Raw genomic sequence first — 11,465 nt, forward strand, 5'->3', positions numbered from 1 at the left:
ATTGATAAGACTATCAGACAGCGTTTTGCCGCAAACTTTGAATAACCAATCACTCGTCCGCCTTTTTATAGCGTTTCCGTCCCAGAATCCTGGGCCAAGTTCAGCAACGACAACATCCAGCGTTCCCAGAGCGAGCGCAACGCCTCCAAGCAACTCCGCAACGACATGGATAATGTCCTCAACAACTGCTCCAATGATATGTGGAGACAATGGAACAACGTCAATGTCTCATTCTCCGAGAGGACCGGAGAGACCACTGATGCAAGGAACAAGCTGCAGACACATCTTTCGAAGGTAAGGTTCTCCGTTTGGGCATGAATCTGCTAGAGCTTTTCATTCCTACTACTGTCGCAGCCCGCTGGTCACGTCTGTGGTGCAGTTCCAGATTGTTACCCGTAAGTGTACCAACAGGAACAACCGCGCGAGCGGGTCATTCAGATACCACAGCGCCAAAACGCAAGTGGAATTAATATCGCGCTGTCGACATTCTTGTACATATGCTCTCTCCCCACAGATCTATTTCTGTAATTATGTTATAGTAGCATTGATTTCAATCCTAAAATTCTTGCGTTGCAGGATCTTCAAGAGATCTTCAACATGGAGAAGAACATTGAGATGCTGAAGAAGGCCATCCACGACAAGGAGGCTCCCATGCAGGTCGCTCAGAGTCGTCTCGAGACCAGGACTCACAGGCCCAATGTGGAACTCTGCCGGGATCCTGTACAGCACAGGTAAGCGATGGTTGCTAGTCGGAGAGGAAGCAAAGCTTCGTCAGAAAATTAGTTAGTTGGCGACAGGCTGTGGATTTTTCATTCCTCCTTTCATGCCCCAATCGTTCACTGCTGCAAAGATTATGGTACAAGGAAAGTATCTTCACAGTACCGTGCCTCATGTTCCTTGACCGATTTGTTCCATCGCAGCATCATTCTGATCCCCTTTTCCACACAAGAATTTTCTTGCTTGGCCATCAAGTCTTGTTTTCCCACTGACTACAATCTCTCACTATCTTTCCAGACTGTTCAGCGAAGTCTCTGAAATCTCCGAGACTGTCGAGAACCTCCAGCACCAACTGCGCCAAGCTGAGAACACCCTCCAGCAACTCCTGCGCAGCAAGGCCCAACTTGAGCATGATCTCGCAATCAAGAACAACAGTCTCTTCATCGACCGGGAGAAGTGCATGGGCATGCGCAAGACCTTCCCAATGTCGCCAAGGATCGCATCTTATTAGAGTCAATCAACGAACGCATGACTTTAAGAGCCATGGGAAAAGATTATTAAGAGACATTTTCATACGAACATTTATTATTTACAACATGCCCAACGTACACTTTTTGTATCGTCACGATTTGTCTGCTGTATTTCACTTTCTAACCATGGCAACCGTTGCCTTGGTCACTATCGTCTGCTCGTTTGAAAACTTTTGTTACCATGGTTACGTTCGTTTCTATCATCATCAAGTGCCTTTAAATGGCTGATAATTATTTATTAAAGACCAAGTTGCAGTATTTTCGGTGTTTGGGCATCATTGTGTGTCTTTTGTTATGCTTTTCTGATTATTCCGTCCAAACTGTTTGAAACAGTTTACAACCATCAACAATCTGTGATAATTAGCTGATGTATATCTTAATATTATTATTGTCAATGTAACTCTTTACACACTTCCAGTTGAGATTGCGTTAATCATGTGAGTTAGTGTTATCACTCAGTAGAAAAACTCTTGACCAAAGGACGAAATGGATATCCGTTTCGGACCCGAATTTCGAAAGTTCTTTCTAGGCGCTGACTTTGGTCCACTTAAAGTTCAGTTTTGTAAATTCAACCAAAGATAGTTGCATTTTATACTTTGTTCCCAACTGTTAGGAGTTTGACGAAGCGCAATAGTTTCGAGCAAAATGTAGATTTTAGCGATGCCGTTTTTTGCACAACGCCAAAACAGTATCTGCCTTAGCTCACCAAATATTTTTGGGACTAAAACATGGAAGCGTTTTGCTAATATTTCTTGTAAATATGCCTAGTATAGAATCCCTCGAGTGAAACCCTGCTTAAAATTACGTTATAGATGCGCACTGCTCTGCCAGATGCAGATGGACTTGTCTGAGCTATTTGAATGACTTTGCTGTGATATTGTAGCGAGCGAGTAGGCCCGGTGGGGTATGACTAGACTGAGTACAAGACGATACTGAGTACAAGTGTGACTTGTTTACTTGTTATATCAATTTTATTAAGCGTGATGCTGTTTAGAATGTTAAACTTGTAATGGAATTGTAAAATTAATCTCCACGCAAAGCTGAATAACCCATCTATGCCTGGAGTTTGAATTTCAAGAAGACTTGTCTTGTTTTAAACTGCTGTGTAAACCGTTTTCCAATGATTCGAGTGCTAGTATAGGTATTTATATGTATTATGGCTTGAGTATGTCACTATGGTTACGTACTCATTGAACAGTCAGCATTACGCACCATGTCGAAATTATCTTTTTCATAATGAATTATTTGATTAACAATTTCAATAACTTTAATACTGCATGCCAATGTGTACATATCGGATTTACAAATTTAAAATTAATCTGTTTGCCAGGTGCTGCTGCATGATTCTCTCGGGGCCAGGGTTGATTGTCCGGGAGAGTGGTTGAGAATAAGCGTTGCCCCGGTACCTCTAAATTGTGAGGGAGCGCGCATATTTTTGAAGTCAAGCGATGCGACGAGGACCAGTTCAAGTCTGGTTTCGTTCTTTCCCCTTTGGCTATACGTACGTCTAAAAATCGTGCTCGTTTTGCCTCACCTCTGTATCATGATAAACTCTCTGCGAACAGTGACCTCGGTCTGTTTCCTTTTTGATGGTTTGAATCACTTGTTTTTCACAATAAAGTTTTCATAGAAACAAAAACAAAAACTGTTCACTGGTTATTTAATACAGAACCTCTCTATTAAGGACATCCTTCGTGTCTGACAAGTGCTGTCCTTAATCGAGGGGTGTTTTGATTAGAGAGGTTAAATTGAATGGAAACATCCAATTTGGGACCACACCTAGTGTCCTTAATAGAAAGGTGTCTGCTAAGGGAGTTTCCACTGTGCCATCATTCTTCCTCGCCTCACTTGAAATTCCAATAAATATATTCTCAGTTGAACGACAAGATTAGATTCACAACGCTAAATGCACCGTAGTGATAAAAGCAAACATTAAGGGAAAGTCTAAGACTCCGCCTCTCGATAAACCAGTATCTCAGGATGGAGGCCCGCGCGAGGCATTTTCAGCGGCTGTTGTCATAGCTGCCATCGCATCCAAAACGAGGCAGTTAACGAGAACGTGTAGTCCGACATCAGATAATTTTTCAAACTGTCGAAGTGTCATCTATTAACGTCTTTAGAACTGCATGTCTCTGCACTGGTTGTGCCAATGTCTCGCATCACTGGCGTAGGAGTGAAAAACCCTGAATCCATACTCTGTTGTTCCGTTGCGAACTTGAGAACATTGCATATCGAAGTGGTTATTCTCCGACTTGGGGTCACGTACCGAACGCTGAGGTGAAATAGCGTCCACAACCCGAATATCGGTATTGGAGAAGCGTTTAATATTTCTAAACCGCTGATAGCAAGTGATCATTTTTTTCTTTCCCATAGTACATCTATATAGGCTTATCGATCACCGGCAAAAGCGCGGCAAAGGAGACAGGCTAACGAACGTCTCTTGACAAAATGAGTCAAAACCATCATGTCTTTTCATTTCGATACTTACATTCGCGGCGGGCCTGGACGCAGCTCCGCTTTCTGCTGTTCTCGGATCAAAAGCTGATCTGAGCTATATACTCTATATCACAGAGATTTGACCATGATGCTTTGATCCACTATATCACAATCATCAGCCCCGACAGCATTTTCGACAGAAGCTCGCTACCTACATGTATTTCTTAACCGACTTTATTTCACAAGGCAATCAATAGCCAATTCGTCTGACCAGGTTGTGACTGGGACGCGCTATCACTTTGTCTGGCCAGGATGTGACTGGAGCAAGCTGTGACAAACCTTTGATTTCGTCTGACCAGGTTGTGACTCAGACAAGCTAGTATTTCGTCTGGCCGGGACGAGCCTGTGACAAGCTAAAGCTTCGTCTTGCCAGGTTGTATCTGGGACCAGCTATGATTTTTGTCTGGCTAGGATGTGTCTGTGACAAGCTATGATTTCGTCTGGCCAAGACGTATTAACTGGGCCACGCTACAGGTTATGACATTGACACGTTGGAAATTTTGTCCGGCGAGATGCTGACTAGGACAAGCAGTGATTTCATTTCAAGACGATGTGACAAGGACAATCAGTATGGGTATTTTGTCTGGCCAGGTTGTTACTGGGGCAAGTTATGATTCCGACTAGCCAGATTGTGACTGGGACAAGCTATGGTTTAGTCTGGCCAAGATGTGACCGGAGCAGGCTGTGATACACTGATAGTGTCTGGCCAGGACTGTGTCTGTGACAAATCTTTGATTTCGCCTGACCAGGTTGGGACTCCACCAGGTTTTGATTTCGTCTGGCCAAGTTATATAAGTCAGACAAGCTATGATTTCATCTGGTCAGGATCTGTCTGTGACGCGTTTTAATGTCTTGCCAGTGCTACTGTGACAAGTTATATAGGGTATCGTCTCATCAGGAAGAGCCTGGGACAAGCTATGGTTTCGCCAAACCAGGGCGAGCTATGATTTCGTCTGACCAAGACGAGCGTAGTTCAAGCTAAGGTTTCGTCTGATCAGGACGAGCTTGGTAGAAGCGACGATTTCGTCTGGCTGGGATTTGTCTGCGACGAGTTTTAATTCCGTCTGGCTAGTTTGTAACTGTGACAAGCCATGGTGTCGTCTGGTAAAGCCATAACTGGGACAAGCTCGATCAAGGATATGACAGGGACATGTCTGGCTAGATGGTGACTAGACCCAGCAGTGATTTCATTCATGAAGATGTGACAACTGGACAATCATCCAGGTGGTAACTGCGGCAGATGTGATTATGTCTAGCCTGGTTGCGACTCGGACAAGCTATGATTTAGTCTGGCTAGATGGTGACTGGAACCAGCAGTGATTTCATTTCAGGAGGATGTGACAACACGACAATCGGGAGCTACTCTGTCTGGCCTGGTTGTCACTGGGGTATGAGCTGATTTAGCCCAGCCAAGTTAGGACAGGAACAAGCTATGATTTTGTCTCGCCAGGTAGTGCTTCGGGGAAGCTGTGATTTCGTCTGGCCATGTCCAGATTAACACAATCTTTCATTTCGACAAGTCAAATCGTGCCAAGGAAAAGTTTTAATGACAAGTTGGCCATGTTACCTCCGAGACAAGCTATGATTTCGTCTGGCAATTCTGTCTTAATTGAGACATGCTCTGCTTTTGTCTAGCCAAGTTGTGCCGAGGAAAGCTTTGCTTTCGTCTGGCCAAGCTATGGTTCGCTAGGTTGTGACATGGAAAAGCTGTGATTGTCTCTAGCCAAGTTGTGCTGAGACACGCTTTGATTTCGTCTGGCCAGATTATGACGGGGACAAGCTACAATTTCGCCTTGCCAAGTCGTGGCAAAGACCACTGGTGATTTCATTACACGAGGATGTGACAAAAACAATCAATTACTTTAGGTACTTTGTCTTGCCATGTTGTCAATTGGATAAGCTAAGATTTCTGCTAGCCAGGTTGTGACTGGGGCAAGTTGTGATTCCGTCTAGCGAGGTTGCGACTCGGACAAGGTATGAATTGTGAATGGGACGAGCTACGATTTCAGCCGGCCTGGTTACGACTGGGACAAATTCAGATTTTGTCTAATCACGTCCTGACTAGTAGGTTAAAAGCTATAATTTTGTCTAGACTCGTTGTGACTTAGACAAGTTAGGTTCAGTTTGATCTGGTCTGGTCCAGCCAGGTTTCAACTGAAGCTATGATTTTTGTCTGCCCAGAAAATGACTGGGACAAGCTATTGGCCTGGGCTGATAATTACTGGGACAATTTACGACTTTGTCCAGCTAGGTAATGACTGGGGATAAGGTGTGATGTTGAAGACATTTTTTTTTTAAAATCATTTAACTGATCAAAATAATTTTCTGTATCCTGGACATAATAGAAAATTTTGAATACCCTCATATGGAATTGATATTATCACAGTGAGATTTCACCTCTTGCACCACACAAAAGAGTTGTCTTTAGCAACCAGATTTAACACTTAATTGTACATGATAAGTAATACGCTTATAACATAGCCACATATATACTGTCCAGGGCTGGGCCGCAGTTGTTAAAAACCACATTAGCTTGCACGGTGTTGCTAAGCCTTCATGTGTAAAACTAAAATGACATTTCCCGAAAGAGATAACATCTCTTATAAAGATACTTAACATTACTATTAAGGTTTGTAAATTTTGTGCTTTTGAACAACCGGGCCCTGATTATTCTGCACTTGAAAAGCATAAAAAGTTTACCTTTCTAACAAAGTGATTAGCCTATTTTTTGTACTCGAATTAAGCACATTCAACAAATTGTAGATCTACTATGATTGTGGTAACTCTCTTGCAGACACTATTGCAAATATTGGAGTAAATAAATTTGATATTTGGTAGAAGTACAATTGGACTAGCTACTCTAAGCACGGCGATGACTTTTGTGCCGATGCACCTGTAAAACTCCTACAGATTCTTAGCACCAATAGGTTAACAAGACAAGATTACAGCATGCAATTCATGACTCATGTGAAGTATTAATAAAAGATGAACCTCTCTGCAAGTGCATTTATAGAATACAAAAGTGCATTGCACTCAATTCCAGGGCAAAGCAATTGCATTTCCTGAATGTATTAGGCCTATTCGAAAACAAAAACACCATCTGGCAGATGTTTTCTGGGAGAAGAAGGAAGTAATGCCAATTTTAGCCCTGAAGTTTTGAAATTAGGAGTATTTTCAAAGCACACACCCTCATCCCCACTAATTTAGTCCCCTTTCCATGAATTCAAACTTAAAGTCAAATGTTTTAGGCATACCAACATGGGAATCATTGAAAGGTGGCACCCAGGAAAATGGTTTAAGCCCAGTGCCAGTCGTTGGTCCGTTAATTGCATAAGACTGTCTCTTCCAGGCCATATTGTAATCAGAAACCTTTGTGTCGTAGCAGCCGTCTGCCCTGGGGTTGGTGGAACTCAAGTCACCTCGGCAGCAGACAGCCTTGCAGGCATCGCCTTCTGAGTAAGGATCCTTGAGATAATCTGAAGGAGGAAGAGTGAAATGTCACCCCCAATAAATTACAATGACCAGCCAGTTATGGCCAATGAGCCACGCCCTGGCGAGAAGTCTGTACAGTATGAGTGTAGTGCCACCACAAATGGAATGGCCAGCCAGAATTGGCATATGAGCCAGGCACCTGGTGAGAAGTTTGTCAGAGAAATAACCATACGAAGGTAACAATGGTCGCTCTTGATCTTTGTCCATTTCAAATTCTACAATATGTCTTAATTTGTTTCCAACTATATTAAATTCATCCTAACCAAAGTCAAAAACTAAAGCAATTCATACATACTGTTGTATCTCATGATATCCATCATGCTTTTCATGTCTGTAACCTTGTCGGCATCGCGACGGAAGATCTTTGCTCGTGGAGCCATCTGGTAGGAATAGTCTAAACCTCTACGAGCGACAGTCTCAGGGTAGCCACTCATGTTGTACACTTTCTCGTAGAAAGGCACATTGTACGACGGCCAGTGACCTGAACAGAAAGAGAAACAAACATACAGTGGTTCTCTGGACATGATGTCCTCAATAGAGAGGTTTCTTGGTCAGAGAGGTCAAATTGAATAAAAACAACCAACTTAGGACCAAAAGTAGTGCCCACGATAGAGAGGTTGTCCTTATTAGCGAGGTGTCTCCTAAGGGAGGTTTTACTGTACATGGTGTTGACCAGTAGAGTAAGCAATCATATTGTAACCCCTTGTAGAAAGATTCTTACCGTTCCTGAGTATATTTGTCTGGTCGGCATATTCCACGAGGGTCGGAATCTGTTCAACTACATAGAGGGCGCCATCTTGTATCTCCTTTCCGATTTTGATCTTGTTTAAATCTAAGATCATGTATTGGTTGTTGTAAGTACCTAAAAGAGGAAGTCAAAATATAGTTGAAGTCTGCTAGGCTAATAGCCTACACCTAATGGCTCATAAGGCTGTAGCTTATCTCGGATTCATTACAAGCATCACTCAGAGTGATGGGTTCAAGACTCAGGGACAGAGGCACCAAGCCCTCACGTTTTTTAATTTCTGCGTTAAATTCAAATATTTTCTTCTTCAAAATATTGATAGTTGCTTTATGGACATTAATCCAATTCATCCTACCGGAATTCTCCATGCTGAATATCCTTCCCCAGTCAGCAGCACTGGCAGACATCATGTGTGCTACCCTCACCCTCTGCCACGCCAGGATAGATTCTGGTTTGACCTGGTCGTACAGCGACATGTTGAAGACATTGTTGGTTGTCTGTAGCATCACGAGGCCGTTAGAGATGAGGTAGAAGTCATCGAGAGACTCAAGGAAACCTGAAGTAGAAGATCATGAGAGATAAGGTACAAGTCATCTAGACCATCAAGGAAACCTGAAGGAGAAGACCACTGGAGATGAAGTAGAAATGGGCACTTTATGGGACCAGAATCAACCTATCCAGCGTCCAATAAGGGATACAGAGGTGACATTGAACCACTGTGCAAATGAGCGATTTTCGTTGCTGCAATCTGCAATCGTGATCGCACATGACAAAAAACTCTCATATGCGGTGGTCATCGCAGGTGCAACAAGAATTGGTCACTGCTGCGACTTGCGATCAATATCAACCAGTGATCACAGGTTTGATGTGCAGACAAGAAATCCTTTAGTCGCACATCGCAGCAATAATTAATGCAGGTCGCAGAGCCAAAAATTGCTTGTTTGTAAGGCACTTAGATTTATAAATCAAATTGACCTTTAAAAATTTGCTTACCAGGATAGCTAGAGAAAGACATCTGTTTGTTCACGGTGGCTGCATCGTTGATGTTAAAGTCGTAATGTTTGTAGATCCTGAGCATGGACGAGTAGAGGAACCAACTGGAATGTGACATGAAGATGTTCTCATAGGCTCCTGTTGCCTGGAACACAATCAGATAAGATGAATAAAAAGGTTACTAACGACAATTTGGAAACTGGCACTCCTCTAGCCTGGCGGGTCTTCATAGGTCGAGCACCATTGCTGGTACAGTTATTGTTGCCTATCATATGAATTATTTTGCGTAGCAACCTAGTCATGCATCAAATTGGCCAGATGCTTCCGTCTTAAGCGTGCTATTTGCTCATAGCTTGGGATTGTATTGGTGAGAGTCAGGAAGTTTCCAAACGCAGGTGAGCCTGTACACTGCTGGTTTAAGGTTCCAATTTACTCCAAAGTTTTATATCAGAGCTTTCCATCTCCTAGATTGGTTGCCTACCAAGGCAAACGAAACCAGTCTCCCCCGGGCTGGTTATCTTAAATGTCTACAACTTGGCTCTGATGAGTGATGACAAAACTCACCTTGATGAGAGCGGAGCAGTGGCCATGACTCTCCACAAATGTTTTGAACTGCAGGTGTGACATCTTCTTGAAGTCTGGACGGTCTTCTCGAGAGATAGCGTACTGGATGTCAATGTAATCACCAACACCATTCAGGAATACGATAGCAAATCTTGGGAGGGTCTGAAAAGCAAAAACAAGAGATTAACTGGTAATTTTTACAATTCAAACTTACAGTTTTGTGCATTTAACTGAATAATGTCTAACCTCACAAGATTAGTTGTCGTTCAAAGAATCCATTTTTATCATGTCAAAATGTATTTTTATTACTTGAAACTCTAGATAAAGATAATCACTTACTTACAAGCTTTCGATCTCTCCTGATACCTTGTTTACACGAATGTCTTAGTTGGTGATTTATAAATGGAAGCTATTCCCACTTTAGGTTTTTACGGGGCCATTGAAATTTCCCCATTTTTAGATGCCTTTTGTGACATGTTTCCTTTAAATGGTTGCCTTACTTACATCATTTGTACCCAAAGCAGCTTTATGTCCGTCATAAAGACCTTCCATCTGGGCAAGGACATACCCGACATGACGCCAATACGGTGTCCTGCCAGCATCCTGGGATATCCTATTTAAAGCATACTTTTCTTGCTCCTCGAAGAAATGGTACAAGTTGGCCATGAAGTCTTTGGACTTGCCATTTAACCAGACAGACTGGATATTTTGCCAATACTGGGTGATCTTCCTGCAGACAAGGAAGGCAATTATGGCTGAGTGATAGTAGACTGGCAAACAGGGAAAAAGTTCAAACTGTTATTTTGAACAGATTGTCTCAACAAGTCTAATGAATTTGCATTGGCGATGCCAAGACGTCGATGATATTTCGGGAGCTCGGGGGCATAGAGGCTAGAGTCAAATCCCTGAAATGTCCATCACATACAAAAGACTAATCACATTGTAGGAAAAATCTGTGAAATCACACTTCTTAGTAAAGGATGGGTTTAAAGCTACTAGAAAAGAGGCCATCACCACTTCAAGCTATGCTAGTAAAATAGAATATAATAAAGTACATTTACAATATTTCACAAAAAAGCTCTTTTTCTCTTTTGTACCTATACTTACTGAGCTGTCATATAGCCCTCCGCAAAACCAGCTGCATACATCACATGTTGGTTGAGCTGTCTTGGACCTTGGGTTGCATACCCGGCTTTAATGTCAAGCACGTCCCACCCAGTAGTCAGATAGGAATTATTGTAAGTACCATAGGCGACACCTCCTTTTTTGTCTAAGACACCTGATTTGAAGGATGCTTTGCCATCTGTCATGTAGACAGTCCCATACTGTGCAGCTCCTGAAGTGCAGTAACGAGAACAAATTATTCACCGCAGCAGACCACACGGCCTATGGTACATCTACACATTAAAACGAAAGCACATGTTTGACAATATGAACAGTTTACTTGTACATGGTTACCAGTGTTTGTTGTATAGCCAATTTGAGAATACTGTAAATTCCATTAAATCAAGTAATGTCCATGTAGATTTAAGGCGGCGATTTAAAGCTATGCCATGTGCCTCGGCTTTTTCCGTCCCCAGGTTCGCTACCACAAAACCACAATGCTCGAATGTACTTAATGTTTAACCATACCACTGGCACTGCACTCATTCATGAAGAAATAGGGCTTGTGTCTTGTGTTGTGACAAACGAGAGTCTTCAACAACCTGCACACTCACAGGCCAGGACTGGTGGAGCTGATTCATGATTATGATTAACAGTGATTCAAAAGTTGAACCGAGTCTGCTGAACAAAACTTGTATAGATTTCACCTGATCTTTACCATGACAAAAGAGGAAAGAGTAGAAAAATGAAGAGATAAAAGTCAAAATTGCTGCATTTGAATTCGCCATCTTGACATCATGTGATCAGTGACAGTGTAAGAAATA

At 42.5% G+C, this 11,465-nt stretch overlaps 2 protein-coding genes across 5 annotated transcripts in view; one reads left to right on the top strand and one right to left on the bottom strand.

Annotated features, from left to right (window-relative positions):
• Nucleotides 1–2,886, top strand: part of LOC135487568 (tektin-3-like) — an 18,974-nt gene extending 16,088 nt beyond the window's left edge. For all 4 annotated transcript variants that reach the window (XM_064771430.1, XM_064771440.1, XM_064771409.1 and 1 more), the window contains exons 5-7: nucleotides 72–294; nucleotides 577–731; nucleotides 1,015–2,886. In XM_064771430.1, the coding sequence (XP_064627500.1) occupies nucleotides 72–294; nucleotides 577–731; nucleotides 1,015–1,228 (592 nt within the window). In that variant the 3' untranslated portion in view covers nucleotides 1,229–2,886. The remainder of the gene's footprint in view (nucleotides 1–71; nucleotides 295–576; nucleotides 732–1,014) is intronic.
• A 3,109-nt stretch (nucleotides 2,887–5,995) lies between these two features.
• LOC135487577 (phospholipase B-like 1) lies at nucleotides 5,996–11,439 on the bottom strand. The gene is made up of 9 exons (XM_064771470.1): nucleotides 11,360–11,439; nucleotides 10,645–10,873; nucleotides 10,042–10,267; nucleotides 9,538–9,699; nucleotides 8,974–9,118; nucleotides 8,336–8,536; nucleotides 7,957–8,097; nucleotides 7,531–7,716; nucleotides 5,996–7,219 (listed from the first exon to the last, which is right to left on the bottom strand). The coding sequence occupies exons 1-9, from the start codon at nucleotides 11,427–11,429 to the stop codon at nucleotides 6,942–6,944; spliced, it is 1,638 nt and encodes a 545-aa protein (XP_064627540.1). The 5' UTR covers nucleotides 11,430–11,439; the 3' UTR covers nucleotides 5,996–6,941.
• Between the last annotated feature and the right edge of the window lie 26 nt (nucleotides 11,440–11,465).

This window comes from Lineus longissimus, chromosome 1 (assembly GCF_910592395.1).
Source record: "Lineus longissimus chromosome 1, tnLinLong1.2, whole genome shotgun sequence".
In the NCBI taxonomy this organism is placed as follows: Eukaryota; Metazoa; Nemertea; class Pilidiophora; order Heteronemertea; family Lineidae; genus Lineus; species Lineus longissimus.